This window comes from Octopus bimaculoides, chromosome 2 (assembly GCF_046866305.1).
Source record: "Octopus bimaculoides isolate indiv1 chromosome 2, ASM4686630v1, whole genome shotgun sequence".
Taxonomy (NCBI): Eukaryota; Metazoa; Mollusca; class Cephalopoda; order Octopoda; family Octopodidae; genus Octopus; species Octopus bimaculoides.
Genome location: NC_142929.1, coordinates 187,941,950 through 187,957,604, shown reverse-complemented (window position 1 = coordinate 187,957,604; position 15,655 = coordinate 187,941,950). Strand labels below are relative to the sequence as shown.

Here is a 15,655-nt window from a genome sequence, read left to right as displayed (position 1 = left end):
CCCATTGTGTTGAAGTGGGTGGTAAGAAGAGAAGGGCAACTGGTAGAAGGACATCAGCATTAATTGTAGTTAATTAGCAAGGACTGAAAGATCTGCACAAAGCATTATGTTAACCTATATTAAAGAAGGCATTGAAAGAGCATCAACTGAAGTGTGCAAGGGAGATAACTGCGAGAAGAATGGATGAGTGATAGAAATTCTCGGGACTGAGAATGACAAGCATTTGTGGAAGAAGACTGAAAAACGGAGAGAGGATGCAGCTAAGCCATCAGCTAAAGTGTATAAGAGAGATGATTATGATACTAATGGATAAGGAATAAATATAAATTACTCCTTTCAGCAGTGAGACCAAAAGTTTTCATGTCTACCAGCTGACTTGGTGGAAGCCAAAAAGATTAACAAACATCTTTGGGCCACCTTTTTTTAATTTAGTGTCTCCACCAGTCACGGATATGTAAAATAACATCATCATTAATTAATCAATCGGTTGTTTGGAACAAATTAACATGAAATTTTGATGGGAGGTTTTAATTTAAATCATTTTAAAACCAGCAGAGCCCTCTTGGTTGTCAGAAACACTTTTTCACTCTCAGAATTATCAAAGCATGGAACATACTACCAGCATCAGTTCTTGTCAGGACACTGAATCCTTCCAAAATTCCATGCTTCCCAAAATGCACTAACATTACTCTAAATGTGCCGATGACCCCTTTCCTCTTCATGGCTCTTTAAGGGTCACTTTTCTGTTTTATTCTGTGTACTATACATGTAGTTTGAGCTTTCATTGCTGTCTTTGTTTAACCCATTGCCTGCCATGAGCCCCATTTGGGGATCTGCTAAAAACAGTCCCCACTGCCGATTGTTCGCTGTATTGAAAGTGAATTGCTTATGTACATTGCATATGCAGAGATGTGCTTAACAATATTTAGTAATTAATGTTTGTCATTATTAAATCTGGCCAATTCTAGAGGACATTTTGTGTCATAAATCACAATTTTTGAAATACAAAAATATTGACTGTTTTGAAATTTTTTTTTTTTTTTGTATTTCTCGTCTATATCATTAATTAATATTTCATACACTTTCGCATTTGATAATATAGTTTACAAAAACAACTAAAACATTTATTATTGCAATTGAATAGAAAAGGATAAATATGCTTTTTTTCAATGATCCCCATTTGGGACTTTTTGAAAAATTAATCATAATTTCCAAAATAATTCACATAGGAAGAAAATTTAAATACTATATATTATTTTAACTCCTAAGACACCTGGCAAAGCCAAAAAATATGGATTAAAAAATTTGGCAGTTAATGGGTTGCAGCCTTCTATCTTCTCTTGAACCTTTTTATCCAACGATTTGCAGTACACCTGTGCACTATACAATAAGCTTGTTATACTACTACTATGACATGCCATGAAGTGATAGGCAGAAGGTCCTAAGGGAACAGGAAGACTAAAAATGGAGAAGGAAATGGTTAATGAGGTCAGATATGAAGACACTGATTGCTAGAGGTGTCTGACCTCCAACAACTTGGAGAAAAGTTGCTAAACAAGGATGATGGTAAAGATGATGATTGAAACCAAGGGATTAGGGTATTTGCACAGCTGAATTCTGGGATTAAAATCCAATAACAAAAAAGGGAAACTTACCTTTAGTCGTTTATTTAAATCTGATTTGGAAAGGCCTTCAGCAGCTTTCATACCAACACGGATTACTGTGGGAAATAAGAAACAGATGATATACATACATATTGGAAGGTTTGGAGGTGATGTCCAGGAATTATATATTAGAAAAAATAATAAGGTACTCAGATATCTGGATGGTTGTACATTTACAGATTTTTATTAATATGTCACATGTTTTATAAATATTAGTGCTTGCACCTATTCTTGCAGGTTCTTCAGATATATATATATATATAGATATATAGGATGACACGTAAAAGCACCCACTACACTCTCTGAGTGGTTGACGTTAAGAAGGGCATCCAGCTGTTGAAACTGCCAAATTAGACTGGAGCCTGGTGTTGCCATCCGGTTTCACCAGTCCTCAGTCAAATCGTCCAACCCATGCTAGCATGGAAAGCGGACGTTAAACGATGATGATGATGATGATGAGAGTATTGTAGTTTGCTTGAAGCATTGTATATTGTTTGTAAAGAATAAAATATTTTGAATGGCACAACACTGCACTATGATACAAATAATGGACTATAATAACAGTTGTAATTTAATCATCCAGAGTCTGATATGATATTTCGGAATAAAATTCCTTCTTCAGATATCCCTAGGAATTTATGGAGTTGCTGCTATAATTGGTTTTCCAAGGAACATCGTGAGACTACTGCTGAGATGTTTCCGTAAAAAATAAAGAAAAGCCGTTAGAAAACCGATTATAGCAACGACTCCATCAATTCCTAGGGATATCTGAAGAAGGAATATTTATATTCCGAAATATCATATCAGACTATGAATGATTAAATTACAACAGTTATTAGAGTCCATTGTTTGTATTATAGTGCAGTGTTGTGCTTCCATGACGGTGACACGTAAAAAGCACCCACTACACTCTTGGAGTGGTTGGCGTTAAGAAGGGCATCCTGCTGTAGAAACCTTGCCAAATCCTAAGTCAAACCGTCCAACTCATGCCAGCATGGAAAGCGGGTGTATGATAACGAGGATGATGATGAATCCACTGCAGCACCTATCTTTTTTTAAGCCTGGTACTTACTCTGTTGCTCTCTTTTACTGAACTGCTAAGTTACAGGGGATGTCAGCCACACAGCTTGACAACCAGTGTTAGGGGACACACACACGACAGGCTTCCTTCAGCTTACAATCTACCAAGTCCACTCACAAAGCTTTGTTCGGCCCGAGACTACAGTAGAAGACACTTGCCCAAGGTGACATGTAGTGGGACTGAACCCAAAACCATGTGGTTGGGAAGCAAACCTCTTACCTCACAGCCATTCCTGCATATCATCATGTCTGCTTTCCATGCTAGCATGGATTGGACGATTTGACTGAGGACCGGCAAACCAGATGACTGCACCAGGCTCCAATCTGATCTGGCAGAGTTTCTACAGCTGGATGCCCTTCCTAACGCCAACCACACTGAGAGTGTAGTGGGTGCTTTTAAGTGCCACCGGCACGAGGGCCAGTCAGGCGGTACTGGCAACAGCCACGCTCAAAAGTTTTTTTTTACATGCCAACTGCACAGGAGCCAGTCCAGCGACACTGACAATGACCTCGCTTGAATGTTTTTACACGTGCCACCGGCACAAGTGGCAGTAAGGCGACACTGGTAACAATCATGCTCAAATGGTGCTATTTACGTACCTCTGGCATGGAAGCCAGACAGCTGCTCTGGCAATGATCACGCTCGGACAGTGCTCTTAGCCCTCCACTGGCACAGGTGCCAGTCATCGAATTTAGTTCAATCATGATTTAAAAAGTTATTAAGGGTTGCAGAAATAAAACAGAAGCATGTATTTTCTTTTGTTGATTAAGATTGCTACAGAACTTACATCCTTCCCGAGCTAAATGCAAATTCCGACCATCTTTGTTGGTATTTTCTGTTTTTGAAGTCTTCAAGTTGTCAACTTGTTCACGAGAGAGGGCAGCGGAGACAAACAGTTGGCGACCACCACTTAAGATCTTCTCTTTCTGAAATGGCATTGGCATTTAAAAGAGTTAATCTGAGTAGTAGAAGTAGTAGTAGTAGTTAGATATAAGGAACAGGGAAGGAGAGAGAGAGAGAGAGAGAGAGAGAGAGAGAGAGGGAGAGAGAGAGAGAGAGAGAGAGAAAGAGGAGGGGGAGAGAGAGAGAGAGAGAGAGAGAGAGAGAGAGAGAGAGAGAGAGAGAGAGGAGGGAGAATCAGACAAAGAATATTTCAATGGAAATACGGTAACAAAAGGGTTCACCTTTTTGATGCCAATTCACAGGTGAGTTGACATCAAAAGTTTCTGGTTTTAAAATGATCAAAATTAAAACCTCCCATCAAAATTTAATGTTAATTTTAAGTTCCAATCAACAGATTAATTAATTAACGATAATGTTATTTTACAAAATTCTGTGATATCATATCATGGGGAAATATTATCTTCTTTGCAAATAGATATGGGTTGGTGACAAGAAGGCACCCAAGCATAGAAAATCTACCCCAAAAAATTCCATCTGATCCATGAAAGCACAGAAGAGTACACAAACACATATTTCTTTCTTTAAGGGAGCTAAACACAGAAGGGACAAACAAGGACAGAGAAAGGGATTAAGTCGATTACATCGACCCCAGTGCGTAACTGGTACTTATTTAATCAACCCCATAAGGATGAAAGGCAAAGTCAACCTTGGTGGAATTTGAACTCAGAATGTAATGGCAGACGAAATACCACTCAGCATTTCGCCCGGTGTGCTAACAATTCTGCCAGCTCGCCGCCCTATATTATATTAAACACAGCTACATTACATTGATTACAATTTTGGGGATGAGGCCAGCAATTTCAGGAGTTGGGGTAGTCGATTACAATGACCACAGAGCTCAACCAGGACTGATTTTATCAACCCAAAAGGATGAAAGGCAAAGCAGCCTTGGTGGAATTTGAACTCAGAACATAAAGATGAACAAAATGTTGTTAAGCATTTTGCCAGGTGTGCTAATGATTCTGCCAACTTGTCACCTTAAAACTCGTTAATTACTCTGATTTGATAAATATGATTTTAAGTAGCTTTTTACCGGTGTTTCTCCACTACATCTTTCAAGGCACTTCTCTGAATCTTCTTTATTTACAAACTGTACAAAGCCAGATCCTGAAACATTGAAAATATAAACATGAAACATGTAAGTAAAAGCAGAGGCCAATGAAAGAAATTTGGGTAATTTAAGAATTAAGGAGGCTATACTCATACACAGACTAGGACCCCAAATATTAACAACAGGCTGGAGGTTGGTAATCAATATATTATTTAGCTACATCTGGATGCGTGTAGGTTCATTTTTGATTACATGCTCATGTACTGTTTATAACAAAAAAAAAAAAAAAAAAAAAAAAAAAAAGAGAAAAAAAGGAAAAAAAAAGGGAAGCTGCACGTATAACACATAACTTAGAAGTAACGCTACAGATGTACCAACACAAAAGGTGGTGAGCTGGCAGAATCGTTAGCATGCCGGGCAAAATGCTTAGCGGTATTTCGTCTGCCGCTACATTCTGAGTTCAAATTCTGGCAAGGTCAACTTTGCCTTTCATCCTTTCAGGGTCAATTAAATAAGTACCAGTTATGCATTGGAGTCGATGTAATTGACTTAATCTGTTTGTCTGTCCTTGTTTGTCCCCCTCTGTGTGTAGCCCCTTGTGGGTAGTAGAGAAATAAGATGTACCAACACACACGAGATTGAGACATAGCCAACCTCATGCACTTCTCATGAGAAATTCTGGAAGGAGCTTCGTGAAACCACTACTGAGACACTTCCGGAAAAAAGAAAAGCCGTTGGAAAACAGATTATAGCAGAGACTCCATCTAAGAATATCTGAAGAAGGAATTGTATTCCGAAATATCATCGGACTATAGATAACTAAATTACAACAGGTATATAGTCCATTTTTTGTATTACAGTGCATTGGTGTACCATTCAAAACTTTTTATTCTTTACAGTGTTTTATAAGTTTATAAGTTCATGTTGCAGAAGGTCCATAACACAGCTGACAATAGTTTTTTGTTTTTTTACTGGGCACGACTGGTTGGTTAAGAAGCTGATATGCTTGAGTGGACCCTCAAGGTAGTGCCCTAATATGGTTGCAATCCAATGGCTTAGGGTTAAACACGTAAAAGGTAATATATAAAAGACAGTGGTCAATCAGAGACAACAGCAAAAGACAATTGCCCAGTGTGGCACGCAGTGGGAGCAAAGTTGAAACCGAGGCTGAGACGCAAATTTCTGAACCACACCGTTATACCTGTACTGATAGCCCCAGCGGAATTTGAATTCAGAATTGTTGTAAATTGTACTGACAAAACATTAAATCTAATTTCCACCAATTTTATGATTAGGAAGAAATAAAATGAACACAAATATCAAACAAAAATATAAAAACATTAAAAAAAAATAGTTCTATGTTTAAGAGATGAGGAATTATGTACATTATTTACATTCGATGGATATTTGTCCTCATCTTGTTTGTTGTTAACACAACGTTTCGGCTGATATACCCTCCAACCTTCTTCAGGTGTCTTGGGGAAATTTCGAACCTGGGTTCTCATTCGTAAGGTATTTTTCGATATTATTATTATTATTATTATTATTATTATTCATGTCACTGCCTGGAATCAAACTCGGAATCTTGGTGTTAGTAGCCTGTGCTCTTAACCACTACGCCAAGAGCGCGGGCTACTAACCTCAAGATTCCGAGTTCGATTCCAGGCAGTGACATGAATAATAATAATAACAACAACAACAACATCGAAATGAGAACTCAGGTTCAAAATTTCCCCAAGACACCTGATGAAGGCTGGAGGGTATATCAGCCGTCACTTGTTAACAGCAAACAAGATGAGGACAAATATCCGTCAAATATAAATAATGTATTAAAAAAAAAAAACTATTAAAAATATAGAATGAACCAACCTCTAGGAATATTATCTTTCTTTACCAGGACACTGTAAGTAATTTCTCCAAATTTGCAGAATAAATCTGTTAAATCTGCTTCAGTACAACTGAATGGAACATTCCTAAATAGAAAATAATGGCATATGTTATCATCATCATCGTTTAACCTCTGCATTCCATACTGGCATGGGTTGGACGATTTGACTGAGGACTGGTGAGCCAGAAGGCTGCACCAGGCTCCAATCTGTTCTGGCAAGGTTTCTACAGCTGGATGCCCTTCCTAACGCCAGCCACTCCGAGAGGGTAGTGTGTGCTTTTTATGTGCTATCGGCACGAGGGTCAGTTAGGCAGTACTGGCATTGACCATGCTTGAATGGTGCTTTTTATGTGCCACCGGCACGGGAGCCAATCAGGAGTCACTGGCAATATGTGTACATATATATACATATATAAAATATATATAATAACTAAGCATAACTGATTAAAGCTATCCATTTTATTTACCTGACAAAAATGGTTCTTCCTTGATTAACATCACTCTTTTTGTTCTGCAGCTGTTTGTTGGTTTGAGCTGGAAGAAACATCAACACAAGAAATAAACCACAAATAAGAAATGGTAAATGATAATGATGATGACAATGAAGAAGTAACATTAACCGTTTCATTACCAACCTGGCTGCAGCCGGCCGAAAAGCTTCTGGGCTCAAATGACCAACCCGGCCAAGGAAGTGGAATTGTTAAAGAAAACAAAGAACAGAGACTTGCAGCAGGACATGACTGCCTATGTCCTACATTCTGGACATGGCACCCAAAGAAGAAAGAAGAAAAATCCTTATAAGACGTAGGAGTGGCTGTGTGGTAAGTAGCTTGCTTACCAACCACATGGTTCTGGGTTCAGTCCCACTGCGCGACAACTTGGGCAAGTGTCTTCTACTATAGCCTTGGGCCGACCAAAGCCTTGTGAGTGGATTTGGTAGACAAAAACTGAAAGAAGCCCATCGTATATATGTATATATATATATATCATCATCATCATCGTTTAACGTCCGCTTTCCATGCTAGCATGGGTTGGACGATTTGACTGAGGACTGGTGAAACCGGATGGCAACACCAGGCTCCAGTCTGATTTGGCAGAGTTTCTACAGCTGGATGCCCTTCCTAACGCCAACCACTCAGAGAGTGTAGTGGGTGCTTTTACGTGTCACCCGCACGAAAACGGCCACGCTCGAAATGGTGTCTTTTATGTGCCACCCGCACAAGCCAGTCCAGGGGCACTGGCAACGATCTCACTCGAAAATCCTACAGGAGCCAGTCAGGCGGTACTGGCAACGACCACGCTCAAAATGGTGCATCTCATGTGCCACCCGCACAAGAACCAGTCCAGGGGCACTGGCAACGATCTTACTTGGCTTGCCGGGTCTTCTCACGCACAGCACATTTATATATATATATATATATATATATATATGTATGTGTGTGTATATGTGTCTGTGTTTGTCCCCTCAACATCGCTTGACAACCGATGCTGGTGTGTTTACATCCCCGTAACTTAGTGGTTCGGCAAAAGAGACCGATAGAATAAGTACTAGGCTTCCAAAGAATAAGTCCTGGGGTCGATTTGCTCAACTAAAGGCGGTGCTCCAGCATGGCCGCAGTCAAATGACTGAAACAAGTAAAAGAGTAACCCATTGGACGTTATTGTCTCAAGTTCTAGGACCCACAGAGCTGGTTTCCCTGTTCCCATGGCATATATAAATGACTGAGATCACAAAGAAATACCAGTCTGTTGCAGGGAAACTTGTTTACAGTTGAGTAGAATGAAGCAATGTCCTGAAATGAAGTGCTCTACTCAAGAACATTATTATGCACCTGATCTGCAAACCAAGACCATAATCTTGTGATTGGGTGCACAACATCCTAACTGATAGGCTACACACCTTCACTCTTCCATTTTGGTTAGAATAATAATAAAAAAATAAAGGCAGAAGGGTGTGATTTGAAGGAGATCTAGCTGCTGTTTCTAGTAGGCTGGGTAACCATATATAGAGATGAAATTTAGAAAAAAATTATTTTTACCTTTCTTCTTTGATGCCTTGTCTTCAACTTGGCTGTCTTCTATGTCACTGTCATTTATATCAGATTCATCATCATCATCTTCATCACCATCGTCATCATCATCATCACCATCGTCATCTTCACCACCATCATCATCACCATCATCATCTTCAACACCATCATCATCATCGTCGCCGTCGTCATCTCCTTCACTCTCATCATCATCAGAGATTTTGCTTTTAACTTTCTTCTTCCCTGACTTCACATCTTCATGAACGCTGGCAGAGTCATCACTGCCATCATCATCATTGTCATCGTTATCATCGTCATTATCATCATCATCATCATCATCGTTGTCACCACCTGAACCCTTACCATTGACAGGGACTTTACTGTCATCTTTCTTAGAATCTAAAAAAGAAAAAGGAAAAAAATTAAAATAAACAAGCAAATGGCACACTAGACAAGTGTGTCGGATTACTGTACTATCCAAGCATGAAACTTGCCGTAGCTCACGTTTAAATTCTGTATTTATTAAATGATGTGCGTATGTGTATGTATATATATATATATATATATATATATAACTTGCTAGTGCCACCAGACTGGTTCTGTACCAGTGGCACATAAAAAACACAATTCAAGTGTGAACATTGCCAGTGCCGCCTGACTGGTTACCGTGCCAGTGGCACGTAAAAAGCATTGTTCAAGCATGGTCAATGCCAGTACCACCTGACTGGCACGTAAAAAGCACCCACTGCACTCTTGGAGTGGTTGGCGTTAGGAAAGACATCCAGCTGTAGAAACTTTGCCAGATCAGATTGGAGACTGGTGCAGCCTTCTGGCTCGCCAGTCCTCAGTCAAACCATCCAACCCATGCCAGCATGGAAAATAGATGTTAAACGACGACGACGATATATATATATAATAATCATCATTGTCCTTTAACGTCCACTTTCCATGCTGGCATGGGTTAGATGGTTTGACTGGAACTGCTAAGCCAGATAGCTTCACCAGGTTCCAGTATGATTTGGCATAGTTTCTATTGCTAGATGCCCTTCCTAATGCCAACAGAATTTTACGGAGCAGGGATACATGCTTTCATTCAAAGGTGGAACATTGTTATTGAGAGAAACGGTGACTATGTTGAGAAGTAGGGATGTGATCCACAGAGGACCAGCTTCATTTTGATGTATGATACATGTTCCTGTATTGGTAATTATACCTGTCCTAAACAAAATGGCATTACTTTTTGACTCACCCTCGTATTAACGGTCTCTAAAACTGAACTGCTAAGTTAAAGGGACAAACACACCAACGCCAGTTGTCAAGTGGTAGTTGGGGACAAACACAAACACATTTTTATACGACAGGCTTCTTTCAGTTTCCATCTACAAAATCCACTCACAAAGCTTTGGTCAGCCTGGGTCTATTGTAGAAGACGCTTGCTCAAGTTGCAACACAGTGGGACTGAACCCAGAACCAATTGGTTGAGAAGTAAGCTTCTTTCATAGGACTATGGCCACCCTAGGGTGCCACTTTTAAGGATTTTAGTTGATTATATCACACACACACACATCCATGTATATCTGATCAGTAACTGACCTTTTTGCTGTAACGATTCTTTGTATTTATCATATTTTGTCTTGGATATTGCCCAGTCAATGGCAACAACTCGTCCTGTAAGAGATGAAGAAAGGATAGATAAAAGCAATGTTATACACAGTAACATGGGTAATGGTTATATATATTGACTAACATAAGGAAACACAATATAGATGACTGCATTGGCACAATCTCACTTTCCCATGAACATCATGACTCCTTCCTCTCTTTCATCACGTCTTCCCACCTTGCTCTCCAATTCTCCTGCTCTGTTTCAAACACCTCCATCAACTTTCTTGATGTTTCTGTCACCAGCCACCATTCTTATCTTACCATTTTCATCCTCTATAAACCCCAAAGACTCACCCTCCTATCTCAACTTCTCCCACCCTACCAACACCAAACTGCCCGTCCCTTACTTTCAGTTCCCCCAATATTTGAAGGCCCTGTAGTGAAGACAACCCCAATTTGTGGATTGCCACTTCACCCAATGGGGAGACTCCCCAACATTATCCAAATTGCCCTCGCCTGTGCCTCCACTCTCTTTCCCCACACCTACCCCTCCAATGTACCATTCTTCGAGCCTTCTGCCAACTTCAATCTGACCCCTTTCACCTCCCATATCTTCCTTCCTTCAAACATGCCCATAACCTGCATGACCTTCTGGTTAGTAGCTTATTTCCCTTGCTGTTGCATCTGCCCCTACCTCTTTAATACTACCATCACCTCAGGCACCAACACCCTTCACACCCGTCAAGATAGGAGCTACAGAGATACTACATGGATACGAGTTAACACCAATGCCGCCAACATTAACATAAAACAGCAGAAAGAAAGAAATACGGAAAACAAACCATCAATTTCCTTTGCATTCATCTCTTTAATAGCTCTGTCAGCACTTCGAATGTCTATGAACTGAATAAATCCAAAACCGCAACTTCTGTTATCTGAAATGGAAACAAATATTACCTTCATAGATTGAGTAGCGGGAAAGAAAAGAAAGAAGACATGTTGACTTTGTTATAAATAAGCAATATAAAATGATGGTATAAAGTAATAATACCATGTGAAAGAAACTACGTAGATGGAATCTGTCCGGAAACTCACCATGCCATATGATGATATATATATATATATATATATATATATGTTATGGAAATGTACTTGCATAGTAAGTGACCTGATCTGAGATCGTGTGCTGGAACAAAAACAATTGCAGCATGGAAGGTGTTTATAAGCCATTTAAGAAATACACAAAAACTGTTAGATTCACTTCAACATTTAAATTTAATTTGCCAAAATATTTTCGTTGCTTTGAGGCCGCAACCAGTTCACTGACAAAATTCTGTGCTGCATCTCGGAATTTTGTCAGTGAACAGGTTGTGGTCTCAAAGCGATGAAAATATTTTGGCAAATTGAATTTAAATGTTGAAGTGAATCTAACGGTTTTTGTGTGTTTTTAAATGGCTTATAAAAATCTTCCACGGTACAATTGTTTATATATCATCATCGTTTAACGTCCGCTTTCCATGCTAGCATGGGGTGGATGATTTGACTGAGGACTGGTGAAACCGGATGGCAACACCAGGCTCCAATCTGATTTGGCAGAGTTTCTACAGCTGGATGCCCTTCCTAACGCCAACCACTCAGAGAGTATGTATATATATACATATACATACAGTAGTACCTTGGTTTGTATTCTCTGAGTTCTCTTATTATTAATATTATTAGCAGAGACTGTCTCCAAAAAATGTCTACGGTTATGTTGTAATTTGTTTTGTTGCATGGTAAAAATGTAAGGAAAGTAATTCCAGCCATTCAATAACCTAATGAATAGAAGGATAATTTTAGCCATTAGGAATCATCAATCATTAGCTTGTGGCCATGCTGGGGCACTGTCATCAAAGGTCTTTGCTGCTCACATCAACACTTATTTCAGTTTGAACCATTTTTTTTTTTTATTAATCACTATTAGTTGAACTGCTACATAGCAAGACATAAGGGGACACAATACAGGTTTCTAGACCAGTGTAAATACAAACACGTATATGAAGAGAGAGGTTTTACATTTGTTTTACTTTGTTAGTATGGGTTAGACCAGTGCTCCGCAACCTCATATTCTTTTCAAAATTTCCTGGCACACCTGAACTAAAAACATAACTAAAAGTACAGGGGGAAAAAATTATATTCAGGTTACACTGCAGCACACCAGTGTGCCGTGGCATACTGGTTGCAGAGCAATGGGCTAGACGAATATATTATCAAAGCATTATTTTTACAGCTGAATGCCATTCCATTTCTAATTTCGTACACCTTTGAAGGTGCAAAGTATGTGAGCAAGCTGAAGACAAGAGCAGTAACAACAACATCACTTGTAATAAACAACTTTCACAAACACACAGAAATATTTTCTATTTTTGTTCTTTTTTGTTGTCTTGCAAGTACTTGGTGACCCTGTCAGTGCAGGTGCCACTTAAAAAGCACCCAGTCCACACTGTAAAGTGGTTGGCATTTGGAAGGGCATCCAGCTGCAAAAACCTTGCCAAAACTGACCTCGCCTGTGCTTGTGCCACGTAAAAAGCACTAAGTCCACTCTGCTGAGTGGTTGGTGTCAGGAAGGACATCCAGCTGTAAAAATCCTACCAAAACATTTACAGAAGTCTGACACAGGCTTCTGCCTGGCTGGCTCTCATCAAACTGCTGGAAGGCGGACATTAAATAACGATGATGATGATGAAAAGTTATACAGGAAAATGAACTTACTTGAACTCGGTATCACTGCTTCAAGTACTTCACCAAACTTTTCAAAAGTTTTCTTGAAATTTTCAACAGTAGTCTGTCAAGGGAAGGAAAAAGAAACCCATTAAGATTAATATAAATAGTAATAATCATCATCATCATCATCATCGTTTAACGTCCGCTTTCCATGCTAGCATGGGTTGGACGATTTGACTGAGGACTGGTGAAACCGGATGGCAACACCAGGCTCCAATCTAATTTGGCAGAGTTTCTACAGCTGGATGCCCTTCCTAACGCCCACCACTAATGGTTCCGAGGCGGAAAGCTGGCAGAGATGTTAGCAGTATTTCGTTGGTCTTTCCATTGTGAGTTCAAATTCCGCTGAGGTCGACTTTGCCATTCATCCTTTCGGGGTCGATCTAATCGACTGGCCTCGCTCCCTAAAAGTTTTGGGCCTTGTGCCTAGAGTACAAAAGGATAATAATGGTTTCAAATTTTGCCACAAGGACAGCAATTTTGGGGGAGAGGATGAGTCGATTATATTGACCCCAGTGTTGGAAGGCAAAGTTGACCTCAGCGGAATTTGAACTCAGAACGAGGCAACGGGTGAAATATCACGAAGCATTTGGTTCAGCATGCTAATGATTCTGCCAGCTCATCACCTCTTAATAATAATTGCAAGAATTTGGAATATGGAAAGTGTAAAAGTTGCGTCTATAATAATTGGTGCATTGGGAACTCTAAGCAAAGGTATAGACAAATGGTTGAAGGAGATTGGAATAAAATGTCCTGGAGAGCTTCTACAGAAAGTCTGCCTCTTGGGGACAGGAAAGATTACCAGGAAGGTTCTAAGCCTTTCAAAGACTATATTGAAAGCTTGTGAATACCTAAGGTCCCAGGTAGTTACCTGCTGGCCACATAAATCCAAGTCAAAAGTAATAATGGTTTCAATTTTTGGCACAAGGCCAGCAATTCCGAGGGAGGGAGTATGTCAATGATGTTAACCCAAATGTTCAACTGGTACTTATTTTATTGACCATCAGAGGATGAAAGGTGAAGTCAACCCTGGCAGAATTTGAACTCAGAACATCAAGACAGATGAAATGCCGCTCATAGGAATAACAAGAGCACTCAGAGAGCACAAACCTCTGCCAAGGTAACACCAATGTCCTCTCAACGATTCGCTGGAGATGATTTTTAGAATGAAAATATCTGATATAAACTTGACTGCTCTCAAAAATTAAGTAAAAAAAACGGAAAAATAATCCAGTATCTTTGTCTGGTACCGGATCGATCCCAAAATCTAATCAGTTTGTGCAAGTCATGGGGTCAAACATCTCTGAAAGTTTCATCCGAATCCATCCAGCAGTTCTTGAGATATCTTGTCCACAAACAAACAAACAAACACAACTGAAAACAATACCTCTGCCTTTGCTAAGGAGGAGATAATAATCCTTTCAGCTATAGACACAGGACCTGAAATCTTAGGGCAGTAACATCACTGACCCCAGTGCTCAATTGGTATGTATTTTATTGACCCTTAAAGGGTGAAAGGCAAAAATCGACTTCACTGGAATTTGAACTTAGAACTAAGGCGGATGAGACACCACTAGGCATTTTGTCTGAAATGCTAACGATTTTGCCAGTGCACTGCCTTAATAATAATTGTTCCAAATCCTGACATTGCGCCACCAATTTAGTGGGAAGAGGGCAAGTTGGTTACACTGGACCCCAGTATAAAACAGGTACTTAATTATATTAACTCTGAAAGGAAAGCAGAGTTAACCTTGGTGGGATGTGAATTCAATAAGAACAATATTCTTTTATTTGTTTCAGTTATTTGACTGTGGCCATCCTGGAGCACTGCATTTGGTCGAACAAATCGACCACGGGACTTATTTTATTGGTCTGTTTTGCTGAACCACTAATTCACAGGGCGTAAATACATCAATATCAGTTGTCAAGCTATGGCGGTGGGGGACTCAAACACATACATACACACATCACTCACAAAGTTTTGGTCGGCCCAAGGCTATAGCAGAAGACACTTCAGTGAGACTGAACCCGAAAGCATGCGGTTGGGAACCAAGCGTCTTACCACACAGCCATGCCAGCACCTATTTTCTTTTCCCGCCCTTTTTCAAAGCCTAGTCAGGCTCATGGGCCCGGTTTCCCGGTTTCTATGGCGTAGGTGTTCCCCCCCCACCCAGCTGGACGGGACGCCAGTCCATCGCAGCGTTACTCAAGAAACAGGAAGAAAGAGTGAGAGAAAGTTGGGGGTGAAAGAGTACAACAGGGGTTGCCACCACCCCTTGCCGGAGCCTCGTGGAGCTTTCGGTGTTTTCGCTCAATAAACACACACAACGCCCGGTCTGGGAATCGAAACTGCGATCCTCTGACCGCGAGTCCGCTGCCCTAACCACTGGGCCATTGCACATCTAAGCCGGCACCTATAGTATATACTAAACAGTGGAGGGGGTCAAATTTCTGTGAATAAACATACTTTGAAAGACAGGTTCCTAACTATGAGGCGTCGCATCTTGAGAACTTTCCGAGGCATGTAAGCAGCATCGTTACATTGTTGTATTGCCTTTAAAGTCACACCTGGAAAGAAAAATTACAAATATAGACAAAATTAATTAATCC

The 15,655-nt window shown here is 40.1% G+C and overlaps 1 protein-coding gene across 1 annotated transcript in view; it reads right to left on the bottom strand.

Annotated features, from left to right (window-relative positions):
* The window catches only part of LOC106867243 (RNA-binding protein 28), a 36,912-nt gene that overhangs the window by 9,252 nt on the left and 12,005 nt on the right, over window positions 1-15,655 (bottom strand). The window contains exons 6-15 of the mRNA XM_089348200.1: window positions 15,513-15,613; window positions 13,034-13,106; window positions 11,125-11,217; window positions 10,271-10,345; window positions 8,687-9,076; window positions 7,115-7,181; window positions 6,629-6,732; window positions 4,742-4,815; window positions 3,533-3,671; window positions 1,656-1,720 (exon numbers count right to left, since the gene is read on the bottom strand). Of these exons, the coding sequence (XP_089204326.1) occupies window positions 1,656-1,720; window positions 3,533-3,671; window positions 4,742-4,815; window positions 6,629-6,732; window positions 7,115-7,181; window positions 8,687-9,076; window positions 10,271-10,345; window positions 11,125-11,217; window positions 13,034-13,106; window positions 15,513-15,613 (1,181 nt within the window). The remainder of the gene's footprint in view (window positions 1-1,655; window positions 1,721-3,532; window positions 3,672-4,741; window positions 4,816-6,628; window positions 6,733-7,114; window positions 7,182-8,686; window positions 9,077-10,270; window positions 10,346-11,124; window positions 11,218-13,033; window positions 13,107-15,512; window positions 15,614-15,655) is intronic.